At 65.6% G+C, this 13,373-nt stretch overlaps 1 protein-coding gene across 5 annotated transcripts in view; it reads right to left on the bottom strand.

The window, feature by feature from the left end:
• Positions 1–12,635, bottom strand: part of PKD1 (polycystin 1, transient receptor potential channel interacting) — a 41,492-nt gene extending 28,857 nt beyond the window's left edge. For all 5 annotated transcript variants that reach the window (XM_077906174.1, XM_077906173.1, XM_077906172.1 and 2 more), the window contains exon 1: positions 12,406–12,635. In XM_077906174.1, coding sequence (XP_077762300.1) covers positions 12,406–12,620 — 215 coding nt within the window. In that variant the 5' untranslated portion in view covers positions 12,621–12,635. The remainder of the gene's footprint in view (positions 1–12,405) is intronic.
• Positions 12,636–13,373: the final 738 nt, after the last annotated feature.

Raw genomic sequence — 13,373 nt, forward strand, 5'->3', positions numbered from 1 at the left:
TGCAGACACGGCAGGACCTGAGTCGGAACAGGCTGGTGTGAGAACAAGGTCCTCCTGGGGCAGCCGAGGCACTGAGGGCCGGCCCAGGCCTGGGCCTCCGGGCACACAGGCCCCCGGGACACAGGGGCTTCGCGGCTGGGATGCCCGGAGCAGCGCCCCGGCCTAGCCCCTGATGCCGCAGACCGTGTCTGGAACCAGGCTCAGGAGGCGACACCCACCACAGCCCAACCCCTGCTTCACCCTGCAGACCTGCCGGCCCCACAGGGTCTCACGGCAACCAGCAGGGGCTGCGGGCTGCACCTCCTCCAGGCCACCCTGCCATCTGCACTCCCCACATGGCCTGGGGACCGGGGGGCACCCAAGGGGGGAGCAGGCCACAGGGGTGCCCGTCCCCCTGGAGGCGGGGCTCCCAGGGGTAAGGGGTGGGGGCGGGGCTGGGGAGAAGCCCCCCACCGCTGTGACCAGCACGCCCCACCCGACAGGTGGCAGGGCGCCTAACCTGGCAAAGTTCAACTTCCAGGCCAGAGGTTCGAAAGCAGCGCCAGCTTGAGCCCTTGCACATGCAGTGCAGCCCTCAGCAGCCCCCACCCCCGAACCAGCGGAGACACACACACAGGGGAGCCACGGAGCTCCTCCCCTCACCTGTGGGCAGAGCGGGTACAGCCCCTCAGCACAGGTGCAGGGGAAGTCCAGGTGCAAAATGCAGCACCCCCCCCCCCGTAACTCTTCCAGCTAAGATCTAAAGAAAGTGCCGGAAAGGGGGGACACCTAACAGCTCCAGTCTTGAGAGCAGGTGAGTCCCTGAGTTTTCCACACCTGTTCTGCCCTCAAAAAAGGAGAAACGAGGTGTGCAGGGGCCGACAGACAGGCGCCCCAGGGGGCCTGGGGGGAGCTTCACAGGGGACAGTGGCAAGGGGGCTGGCAGGGGAGGGCCAGGAGGTGAGGCGGGGAGGCTGCCTCCCCTCGAGGAGCGGCAGGTCCCTGACCACGAGCCCTGCCCCATCCCAGCGAGGTGCGAGGTGCCGGGACAAGGCGCTGGTCTCAGTGGCCTCCAGGCTTCCCGTCCCGGGGGAGGGCGGGGACAGATACATAGGGAGGCGGGTGCCTGTGTGGGGCAAACATGCACATCCGTCTCCACCCAGAACCTGGGTTCCAGGAATTCTAGGGCTGGAGACGCCTTCGGGGGCCAGGGAACGTGGGGCAAGGGCCCCCTGGCAGGGTCACCTGTGCCCCTCACCATGGAGCCCGGATTCCCCTGTCCCTTCCCACACGTCGCCGGGGACGGGGTGCTGATGGGCAAGGCTTTCTAGGGTACAATGGCCACTCCGCGCTCGACAGGCTCCCCCCGCCAGCCCGACCCCTCTCCCAGCGCTGGGTGGGCAGGCCAGGCCTGGGGGCCAGGGAGGGGCGGCCGGACTCCCACCCAACTGGCCAACCATGATGCTCTGGAGTGACAATGGCTGTGCCATGCGACCCTTCAGCAAGGCCTTCGCAGACCTCCTGACGGCTGAACTGAGGAAGAACCAGACGCCAGAAGCAGAGGATGCAGGCCCGAGGATGAGCACGGGCCTGAGACCCACTGGAGGTTCCCGGGGGAGCTTCCCAGCTGGGGCCTCAAGCAGAAGAGGAAAGAAAGAAGGAAAATCCCTAAAATGTTTTTCCACATCCCATTTTCTGGAAAATCCATCACGAGTGGCAGCTGCTGGGAACCGCCCGTGGTGCCTGAGAAAGCAGGGCAGCGGGCGGGAGGGGCCGGCCACTCAGCCAGCACCCACCCCCGCGCATCAGGACATCGCTGTCTCTGGCCTCCTGGCTGTGGCTCCCGGCCGTCCCCGGCGCATGAGGTCCTCCAGCCAGCTCTGCCTGGCCCAGCAGCCCCCGCACGTGGAAGGCCCCACCATCACGGTCACACGGTCATGGGTGCTGGCCACGTGCTCCCTGCACTTTCCTCCTCCCACCCCCCTGACGCTCACCTGGGCCTGGCCTGGCCCAAGGGGCCCAGAAAATATCAGCAGGCTCTCGGGGATCCTGCTCGGCCAAGGTCCCAGGCCCCAAGGGCAGAACCAGGCCGAGCCCCAGCCCCGCAGCCCACCCCAGGCTGTGGGAGCATCTGCGTGGGGCAGGCCACGGGCAACGGTGTCCACTGGGAGAGACGCAGAGGCAGAGGGGACATGGAGGGGGAGCTCTGGGGGTCACCAGAAGGGGGACATGGACAGCACGGTCCCACAGCCCCAAGGTCCTCAACAGCCACTTGTCCACATTTGTTCTGGCTGCCAATGTTCGGGGGGAATGCCAAGGAGGCCCCGGGCCAGCCTCCCTGCCCCCACCCACCCAGGTTTCCTCTGCAACCCCCAGGTGACATCATCACAGTCTGACACCCTGCCCCCATGCTGGGGTTCCTCACGTCCTGCAACCACCAGGGAGAGACGCAGCAGGCCCAGGGAGCTGCCGAAGAGCCCAGCAGGGCTACAGCAGCAGGGGCTGGCCAAGCAGCGAGCGGCCGGCCCCTACCGGGAGGAGGGCCAGCAGCCTGGCCGGACTGCACCCCTCAGAGGTCCTGGGCCAAGCAGGGTCCACCCTCTGGCCAGCTAGATGCTCCCCAGTGCCCCCGAGGCCCACACGAGCAACCTCCAAGGATCCCAAGGCCAAGACTGGAGGGGTCAGGCCAGCTTAGGGAGGAGGTGGGTGATCTGAGGACCCACACACCACCAGGGCACGGGCACACACCCACGACAGCACAAGACACGTGTCCCCTCCCCAGGCACCAGGGATCAGGTTGAGAGGCTGGCCGTCCTTCTCCGCCCCCACCGCAGTGACCCAGCAGTCACTGGGGAGCCCAGGCTGTCCCCGTGCTGGGGAGGTCCTGACTCCCCCCGCCCTCCACACCAGGCATCCTCCTGAGACGGGGCACCAGCCTCCCTGCGTGTGCACCCTTGGGGTCCCCATCTGTCCGGGTCTGCTCCTTCCTGCTCCAAGCAGAAGCCTGGCGGGGGGAACCCTGCTTCCACCACAAACTGGAGGTGCCCGGAAGGTGCTCAAGGACCCCCATCCGACGAGCCACAGTGGCTCCCCCCTGCCCTCTCCACAGAAGGCTCAGTACCTGCGTCCTGCCCCTGCTCACATCTGGGCCCCAGCGGGGAGGGCTGAGGAGGGGCTGTACCCAGGGGAGGGGAAGGGGTCAGGGTGCAGGAAAGTGGTCATTAACAGCAGGTCTGGAGCGTCCGTGAGCCCAGGGCGGCTCCAAGAGCACCCTACCCTTCTAGAGCTGAGGAACTGGAGGCCCTAGAGAAGCTGGGACCCTGCCCTGCAGCCCTGACCGGCCTCAGTTTCCTCCTCTGCCAAGGAGAGGAGTGGCTCGTGTGCCCGCTCCCCAGTCCAGATGCTGGGCGGGGTCTGGGGGCCAGCCGGAGCCCCCAAGGAAACATCTGCACATTCCAGACGCATGTGGTCAGCGGCGGGGGCGAGTGCCAGGCCCCAGCCCATCACCCCCACCCCTGTGCTGGCCGCCGCACTGGAAACAGGGCTTGGGGGGGGACTGACTCTGGAGGGGCCGCTGCGGAGGTTATGTAACCCACTCCTCTGGAGCCAGCAGCTGCCTCCTCCCTCTGGCAGGACAGGACGGCCGTGCTGGCAGGAAGAATGTACCCCACTCCCTGTCTGGGGCCCAGGGCCCCGTGCTCCGCCCTCCATCACCGGGCTCCTGGAGACACAGCCTGGACTGGCCTCTCCTTCCCCGGAGACCCTGCTGGCTCTGGGGAGAAACAGGTTCTCCTGGGCCCAGCAGGGAGGACCCCCGACACCCCTGCAGGAGCCAGGCCCAGGGTGAAGGGGAGAGGCCTCCCGCTCCGCCCCTGCACCGTGGGCCGTGCTGGCCACGCCGCAACTCCCCGCAGCTCCCGCAGCACTGGGGGCCCCGCAGCACCGGGCCGGCCGCCGGGAGCACCGAGCCAGTCTGAGCGGAATAATCTCGCTCTGTTTTCATTCTATTTATGGCGAGCCAGGCTGGCTTCCAGGGCCGGAAACGATGATGTGTAAATTAATGAATTCGAGTTTAGGAAGGAGCGGATTTGAAGACAAACACACAGAGAGGGCCAGCTGGGGAGGGGGCAGAGGCGGGCTGTCCCCGGAGGGGCCCACCGGCCCGGGGCGGCAGTGAGGGGTTGTGGGGAGGAGAGGTCTGCCTGGGAACCTCCCAGGTACAGGAGGTGGCCACGGTTCCCAGCATTTTGGGGAGCCCCGCCACCCGAGGTCTGCCCTCCCACTACTGGCCTCTCACCAGGACGGGACAGCGATACCTCATGCGGGACGCCGCCTGCCCAGGGACTCCTGGGGACCGCAGGCCAGGCCGGGCTGGGCAGGGGAGCGTCTGACCCGCAGAAAGGAGACAAGGGCTGGGGTGTCCTCCACGCTGGGACAGAAAGACACTGCTTGGAGGAGAGATGTCCCCAGATCAACCTGCCCAGAGGCAGCCACCGTCAGGGCATTAACAAGACCAGGCTGGGGGCCCACCCAGGAGAGGGTCTGGGGCCACCCTTCAGGGCAAGGGGAGAAGGCCCGTACCCGAGTGTGTCCAGCAGCCCTCCGGGTGTGGCATCCCGCTCAGGAGATGCGCTCAGACCTGTCAGCCAGCTAGGGAAGGAGGGGAGGGCCATCCCTCCCACGGCCAGGAACGCCGCTGCCCACCGTCGCCTCCCCAGAGGCCAAAGGCTGGGCTCTCCCCGTCCGGGCTGGGGAGCTAGGGAGCTGGGGAGCTGGGCCGTGGCCTCCAGCTCTCCAGTGGCACAGGCGCCAGTCCAGCGTGGCTAGCAAGCCCATCACCCCCTCGTTGCTGGGCTGGAAGCCGCGGACACCAGGGCTAGAGAGCGGTTTGCAGGCTGGGGACCCCGAGGCCACCAGAGCTGTGAGCCCGGCCCCAAGCGCTGCCCCGGCCAGGAGGGGAGCTGCCTTCTGGCCCCGGCATGGGACCAAGCCCTCTTGGGGTGGCACCCGGGGCGAGCTGCACGCCCGCAGGGACAGCACACAGCCAGGCCCGGGCCCACAGGCCCCACAGGGAGGGAGAGCGCCCTGCCCACGCTGGCCCTGGCACGGCGGCCGGGCACCCCCGGGCCCCTGGCGGAGACAGCTGCCAAGCCACAGAGAACGAGGTGTTCCGGGAGAAAAGGCCGTGAGCTGCATTTTCCAGCTGCGCCGCGTTGGGCCGGCGGCTGCAGGCACGCCCGGTCGGTGCCCCGGCCACCCGGTGGACACGGCCCGCCTCGGCCGAGACACCCCGGCACCCCGCGGACAGCCGCCACCACCCCAGACGGCGGCAGGACAAACGCGATGTTTTCATTCCCCAGGGCTCAGCGGGTTGGGCCCGTCTGGGTTCCCGCTGCTGGCGCTGGCCGCTGCACAATGTTCTGGAAAGGAAAACGTACATCTCCATCCAAAATGGCTTCCTCGCTGGAAACCGAGCCTCAGGTCCCCTCAAGAGCCAGGGTCCCCGAGCCGTGGGAGAGCAGGGGGCAGCAGCTCACCACCTCTGGGGCGGCCCATGGGGGCGAGAGCCACTCCTGCGGGGCTGCCCGGCCGGCTGTTAGAACACGGTGGCCGGCCACCCTGTCGCCCGGGCCCAAGGCAGAGCACCGGATGGGGAGGAGGAGGCCCCCCTGGGACACGCCCTGGGCTCGGGCTCGAGAAAGGCCTGCAAGATGAGCCTGCAGGGAGGCAGGAGAGGGAAACCGAGTCTCGTCGACACCGGCGCCTCCGCCCCCAGCTCGAGTGAGGTCACCAGGGTGTGCCGCGCAGGACAGGGGCCCCAGCAGCAGGGCCGACGCGGGGCGCACCCAGGGGCTCTCGTGGCCCCATCACCCCAGGTCACAGAGCAAGGTGGACACGGGAAACCACACACTCTAATCACACCTTAAAGCCGCGCTGTGTCTCGCATCGGTACCTGAATGCATCAAAAACACAAATGCATAAACTAAGACCCAAACAGCAGAGGGACGTGCCAGGGGTCACGGCTCCCAACAGACACATGGCCCTGCGCAGTACCCACCTCTAAGGTCAGGGCCGAGGGGGCGGCAAGGCTTCCGGGCCTCAGGCCTCCCCACGGTGGGAGCCGAGGGGTGTGCAGGACCGCGCCTCCCAGGGCTCACCCGTGCCCCCCTACCCTGCGGTGGGAGCCGAGGGGTGTGACCTGCACCCCCCCATCTGGCATTTGGCCTGAACAACACGGTGACCAACACACGTGCTCAGGGCTCCTCTCTCCAGGCTCCTGCTCCGTCAGCAGGGCAGGAAGGACCCAAGCACCATCTCTGGGAGGCCAGTGCTTGGGACAAGGTAATGGGCTCTGAGGCCGCGGAGAGAACAGAGCTCAGAGGCCCCTCGGGCGACGCTTGCAGTCACTGCGGCCCCAGCACTGAGCCCTGTGGATGCGCCCACAACCCCAGAAGGGCCATCCACGCCTCTGCAAGTGAGGAGACGAGAGCTCGGGAAGGCTGAGTGACTCAGCCAAGGTCACGCAGGAAATGGAGGAGCTGGGATGTGAACCAGGTCTGATTCCAGGCCAGTCCCGACTCCTGGGTCTCCAGAACCAGACAGGAAGTCAGTGGGAAGAACCACAGCCTAGAGGGCCGAGGGCCGCCCGAGCAGGGAGCCGTGGGGAAGGGCTGGGCAGGGCAGGGCCGAACAAGCAGCCGAGGCCTGAGCCCAGAGCCCACCCAGCCCCCCTCCATCCCAGCCAGGGGTGCTCCCCAGCCCCCTTCCGTGAGCCAGGCCCCCTGCGCAGGGCCAAGGTATGCCCCAGAGTGGGATGACGCCATCACCTCTGCCGCTACTCACCAGCTGTGTGACCCTAGGGAGTAACTTAACCTCGGAGAGCCTCAGTTTCCTGCTCTGCAAAATGGGGCCAAGAGAGCTTCCAGCCCACAGCATCGTGGCGAGGTAGTGCGAGATAAAGGACAGAAAGCGCTTAGCAAGGAACCCGGCGTGTGGCAACCACGGAGGGAGAGGCTGACCCGGCGGAGGGAAGCAGGGTGCACACCCCCAGCTCTTTTCAGACATTTGGCTTTCCATACAGATGAACCTCGCATACTATAAAGGTCACCCTTGTAAAGCTCACAACTTGGCGGCTTCTAGTGTCTTCTCAAAGTTGTGCCACCAGCACCACTATCTGGTCCCACGACATTCTCATCCCCCGCAAGAGAAACCCCACACTCCTTGGCCATCCTCTCCGAACCCCTCCCCCACCCCAGCTGTACACGTTAGTCCGCCTTCTGGCTCCACGGAGTTGCCTGTTCTGGACATTTCCTACCAGTGAAATCATTCGGCACATGGCCTCTTGTGTCTGGCCTCTTTCACTTAACGTGCTTTCAAGGCTTATGTAGGTTGGAGCAGGTGTCAGGGCCTTGTTTGTGTCAACGGCTGAGCAGTACCCCACGCGTGGGCCGACGGCCCTGCTCACTGGTTCTGCAGCTGCTAAAACACCTGTGCTGTTTCCATTTTCCAGCTACGATGAATCCTGCCACTGCAAACCTGGGTACAGATTTCTGTGTGGACAGAGATGTCCCCTCCCCTGGGTAGACACCTAGGAGGAGAACTGCTGGGTCCTACCGTGGCCCCACATTTCACCTTCTGGGGAGCCCACAGATGGCTCTCCAGAGTGCGGCCCCATTCTCGGCCCCACCGGCAGTGGGTGGGCGGCCCGATTTCTCCACATCCTCCAAACACTTGCTACGATCTGTCTTTGGAGACAGCCATCCCCATGGGTGTGAGGGGTAGCTCGCTGCAGTTTGATTTGTGTTTTCCTGAAAGCCACATGCTGAGCATTTTTGCATAGGCTTACCGGTCGTCTGTCTCTTTTTTGGAAAAAAGTCTGTTCAGATCCTTCACCCATAGTTTAATTGGGCCCTTTATCTCATTAGCATCAAAAATACATAAAAACCCTTGTTGTTTCAATATGTTCCGGCTACAGGCCCCTCGTTACATAAAAGGCTCGCACGTGCTCCCCACCTGGCAGGTGTCTGGCAGGTGGGCTCGCCCCCATGGAGGCGGCTGTCCTCACCACTCCCAGGCACCCCCAGCTCCTGACAGTTGCCGGTCCCGTGGATGCTCCGATGTTGGCCCCTTCAAGTACCCAAGTGTTGCAGGGGCAGCCAGAGGCTCCCCATTCACCTCCCTGCCCAGGCAGGGGCCCCTCCTACCACGTGCCCTCCTGTCTTCAGCTCTGGCAAATCCGCATTCCGTGTCCCATTGGGAAACTGTGACACATGTGCTTTTATTCTGAATTCCGAGTGCTGGCCGGCCACACCGAGCAGCTCAGGGGACAGGACAGTGAGAGCAGCCGGGCATGCAGGACGCCCAGACCCTCCCGATACCCATCTCCACCCAGCAGCCAGTGTTCCGAGCCACTTCCACCTTGAACCCTCCAATGCTGTCCCCAGCAGTTCTCCAGATAAAGGCTCAGCCCCCACGCCTCCATCACCCGGAGCCTCGAGACTCCTCCAGGCTGTCCCTTGTCTGGGACGCTCTCTCTCAGACCTCAATGCACCTACGCTGGGGGTCCTTCCAGGCACCCCCTCCAATGCAGCCCCCTCCCCATCGCCTGTGTCTTTGGTTTAATATCAGCTTCACCGTGAAAACAACCTCAGAGACTCCAGGCACGGGGCCCAGCACACAGCAGCCAGGCTCTCTGTCTGGTGAGGGCTCAGGGAGGGGACCCTGAGGGCTCAGGGAGGGGACCCCGGCCCGTCCTCCAGGCAGCAACACATGTGGCACATTCAGCCTAACACGTCACGCACATGCCAGGCCCCGTGGTCTGCTCCCCACTGCCCAACCTCCCTCACGCCCATGTGCTATGTAGATGCTGGAGGCCAAGCCTCCCCCGTCACCCCAACTCTCCTGCCATTCAGGGGCAGAGGCAGGGAAGAGCGAGGCCCTAAGTACCCCCCAGGTGACAAAAGACCCGAAGGCCCTGGTATTTCCATCAACGAACCAAGTCCCTACTGAGTTCCTGCCCCAAACCGAGTCCTGGAGCAGTGGCTGAGGTCAGCAGCGCATAGCCCAAGAAGTGGTTGGCCAAGCACAACCTCTTCTTCAAGCACCTGACCCTGACCCATGATGGGCCACACCTCGAGCAGCACTGTCACATCCGAACTTCCTCTGCCGATGAGCATTCTAAGTCTCTGTCACCCTGTCCGACACTAGCCACCGGCCACAAGAGCCCCCAGAGTGCTTGAAGTGGGGTTTGCCACACAACGCAGCTCCAGACCAACTAGCAAACTACAGGAAACTGAGGGCAGAGACACACCAGATAACACCACAGAGGTTGACAGAGGCGTCGTCCAAACCGGGATGCCATCAGAGCCAGTTTCCACAAGTTGCATGAGGAAGGAGAGCGCTGAGGGAAAGTGGACACCTCATCGGAAGACAAAAGACTACTTGCGCTGTGTGGAAGACAAAAGACTACTTGCTTATTTGGATCCTAACTGAAACTACCAAAAACCCAGAGACAAGCCCAAACCTAAACATGCTGGCACAGACTGGGATCAGGGAATCACTCATCATCGTAGGTGTGACCACGGTGTGGCCACACACTCCAAGATGGTTTCACGTCAGAGAACGGGACAGCCAGAGTCTGGTTGGAAGACGGGTGGAGGTGTGGAGGCACAGGACGGAGGGCGCCGGGTCCATGAGGCTCAGCCCACGATTTTGCCCATTTCTGCCTCTATTCAAATTATCCACGATAAAGCTTTAAAAACGGGACAACAGCAACAATTTGCTGAGTAACGTCACCTCTCTCGGGCCACCTCCAGCAGCACCGTTAACCCAGGCCACCCTGCCTGCCTGCTGAGGCCTGCAGTCCGCTGTGGGCCAGCCGTGGGCCTTCTACCCACGTCTCGTGCCCCAAGCTGTCCAAGCAGTCTCAGGCGGAGGGTGGCTGTGAGACGCTGATGACAGAGGTACCAGGCCTGAACCCACCAGAGGCGGCCGCTGCTGCCACCCGAAAGGCAGGGCTGCTGGGGCACACCCTCACCCAGGATGCTCCCTGCCCTCTGAGCTTGGTCCCTCTGCCTTAGAGAAGACTCCCCTACCTCCCTCTCCCTGAGGACGGGGCCTGCAGGGCTGACCAGCAGAATGGCTAGGGCAGCCCACGGAGCCCCGACGGTGGTTTGGGGGACGAGGAGAGGGCCCATGTCCCTTGGGTGCCTGGTCCCCAAGTTCCAGAAGTCTCCCAGAGGCAGCTTCGGGGCGTAAATAACCGTGTGGGGTCTACTCTGCTCCCCATCCACCTGTGTCTCAGGGCCCCACCTCAAGCTCAAAGGGACCAGCAACCCTGGAAATCCTGCTGGCTCAGGCCGGGCCAGGCCATCAGCTCCCAGGACCTCCAAACCCAGGAACGGAGCCTACGGGGACACAGGCAACAGTCTTGGGTGCCAGCACTGCCCAAGGGGCTCCAGAGCCTGCACCCCACTGCCAGCTCCCGACCGACCCACCCGTGCTGCTTACTCCCTGCACAGCTCCTGGAGGCAGCTGAGCACCACGTGCTGAGGAAGCAGAGAATGCCCAGGACAAGCCAGGCCTGACCTCAGCAGAGCCCAGCCCACCAGAGACGGAGGTACCTTCACCCACAGTATCCAGAAACAAGCAGTGGGGTGGCTCTGACGTAATTACGCAGGCGCTGGTGCGGGCAAGAGGCCCGTCCCCACAGAGACAGCCGGGGTGGCAAATGCTCAAGTGGTCAGACAGCAAAGCAACAGGCCCAACGCCACCCCTATGGCTCCCAGCTGATCCTGGAGAACCTGCTCTTCCCCCACCCCCAATGCCCAGACCACCCAGGAGAAGTACCCACCCCTACTTCACCCACCTACCCCAACAACATCCAAACTCACCTCAACACTGACCACAGGGTTCCTAACTAAAGGTGGCCACACACGGGGGACAGCCAGGGAATATTAGAGAACCAAGTTCCGGGACCCATCCCCAGATTTTTTTTGTTTTAAGATTTTATTTATTTATTCATGAGAGAGAGGCAGAGACACAGAGAGAGGGAGAAGCAGGCTCCCTGTGGGGACCCCGATGTGGGACTCGATCCTGGGACCCCCGGGTCACACCCTGAGGGAGGGAGATGCTTAACTGCTGAGCCATCCAGGTGCCCCAACCCATCCCCAGATTTAACAAGCCTCAGGATGTTAAATGCTACCCGGTGGATCTAGCACGTGGCCACGGATGGAAGGGAGTCCTGGCTCGGGTGCCTGAAAGTGCCCACAAAATCCAAAGCGGGCCACAGGAATGCAGATTGGCAGGCCCGGAGCCTGCCCCCGGCCTGGAGACAACTGTCTGCCAGTCTCGGTCCCATGCACCCTGTCCATTCCAACTCTGGGTCCTGAGCACCTCAGTCAAGCTCCACTCTGCCACGTGCTGGCCACTACTTGTTACGTGGGCAAGTCACACCACCTGAGTCTGTTTTCTCATCTGTCAAAGAGGAATCTTGGGGGTACCTTGCCCCAGGGCCTTAAGGAGAGGCTTTAAGCACCACAGTCCACAGCCAGAGCTTGGCACAGGGCTCGCACAGGGCAAGCTCTCCACAAAGGCTGTGCTATCAAGTCTGAGATGGACACCCGACAACAGCTCTTTGGCATGTAAGCCGCTGCCACTTGCCCCAGGATCATGTCAGAGCCCTGGACAGACGGAGGCCCTTAATGAGCCCAGCCCACCTCCCATCCTGCCCACTTCCTCACAGTTCCCTAGCGGTTGCCACACCGGGCTACCCTACACCCGCACACCACCCGTTCAGCCTCCCGGCCTGGCACACACGGTTCCGTCCCGCCAGGGCTCACACATCCTTCACATCTTTGTGCCGACACCTCTTCCTGGAAGCCTTCCCAGCCTTCCCAGCCAGAGCTGCCATCCTCCCGGCTCCCTCGGGCAGGGCTCCCGGGTACAGAGCAGCCCCCCAGGCCAGGCTGGGCCTTAATTAGCGGCTCCGTGCTGGCCGGTTCCCTCGGACACCTTCCACCCTGCCCCGCGCGCTGTCCCGCGTCCCCTTGGTCCCCCTGCAACTCGCGACTGCGGAGCCCCAGCAGGTGGGACGTTTTCTCCTTTCGGAGAAGCCAGGATCCTTCTGCTTCGCCCCGGCCCGGGGGGCTGAGGGCCGCCCGCGGCCCCGGGTTTTCCTTATTTAGCTGCCGACCTCCCCGCGCTGGAGCCTCGCCCTGGGAGAGGCCTGGCCCGCGCTGCGTTTCCCCTGCAGAGGCCGGGACGCGCCCACGCCCTGCGAGGCCCGCCAGGCCGGCGGCCTGCCCGGCCGGGCCTCTCCCCGGAGCGCAGGGTGCAGGCGCGCCGAGCCCCCCACCCCCGGGCGCCCCCGAGTCCCCGCGGCGCCATGGCAACCGCCGGCCGGGCGCGGGGCGGCGGGCTACTCACAGCGCGGTGGCGGCGGCGGGGATGCGCAGCGCGGGTCCGAGCGTCCGCAGTCCGCCGCCCGAGCAGTTGACGCGGCAGGCGGCGCCGGGCGCAGGGCCGCACAGGCAGGGGGGCGCGCACGGGCCGCAGCCGCGCCCGGGGCCCCCCGCCAGCGCCCCGAGCCACAGGCCCAGGCCCAGGGCGAGCGCCAGGCGGCCGGGCGCGGCGGGCGGCATCGTCAGGGCAGCGCGCGCATGGCCCCGGCCCGGCCCCGAGCCCCCGAGCCCCGAGCCCCGAGCCCGCCCCGGCGCCGGCGGCTCAGCCCGGGCCCGCGGACGGCATGGCGGGGCGCGGGGCGGGATCCGGCGGCGACCGCGGCCTGTCTGCTCGCGCTACGCCCGCTCGGCGCTCGGGCCCGGCCGCGCTCTGCGTCCACGGCCGGCCGGTAGCGCGCTCGCGCTGCAGTGCGGGCCGGCCGCCGCCGCCCCTCCTCCTCCTCCTCCTGCCCCCCAGCCCGAGCGGCGCGGGGCGGGGCGGCGCGCGCGGGCGGGGCGACAGTAGGCCCCGCCCTCGCCCTGCAGGGCGGTCTCGGGGGCGGGGCGTCCTCAGGCCCCGCCCCTCACTCTGCAGGGCTTCCGCGGGGGCGGGGCGTCATCGGGCCACGCCCCCTCCCCCGCTCAGGGTGTGGGCGGGACGTCGCGGGGCCGCGGGCTCTGGTCCCGCGGGGGGCGGGGCCTCCGCGCAACTGCACCCCCCTCCCCCCGGCGCCGGCGCCCCGCAGCCCCCGCAGTGGTCCACGTCGCGGCTGGGCAAGCACTAGCGGTGATGACCCCGCGGCCTCCGTGCCGCTCGGGCTCCGCGGTCTTCCGGGCCGCGGTGGCCAGTGCCCGCTGTCACAGGGCGACGCCCCAGGTGCGCCTCCGCCGACCAAGCGCCCCATCCCCGTCGCCGCCCCCCTGCAGCCAGGGCACGCGCGTCCCTCCAAACCT

This window comes from Canis aureus, chromosome 8 (genome assembly GCF_053574225.1).
Source record: "Canis aureus isolate CA01 chromosome 8, VMU_Caureus_v.1.0, whole genome shotgun sequence".
Taxonomy (NCBI): Eukaryota; Metazoa; Chordata; class Mammalia; order Carnivora; family Canidae; genus Canis; species Canis aureus.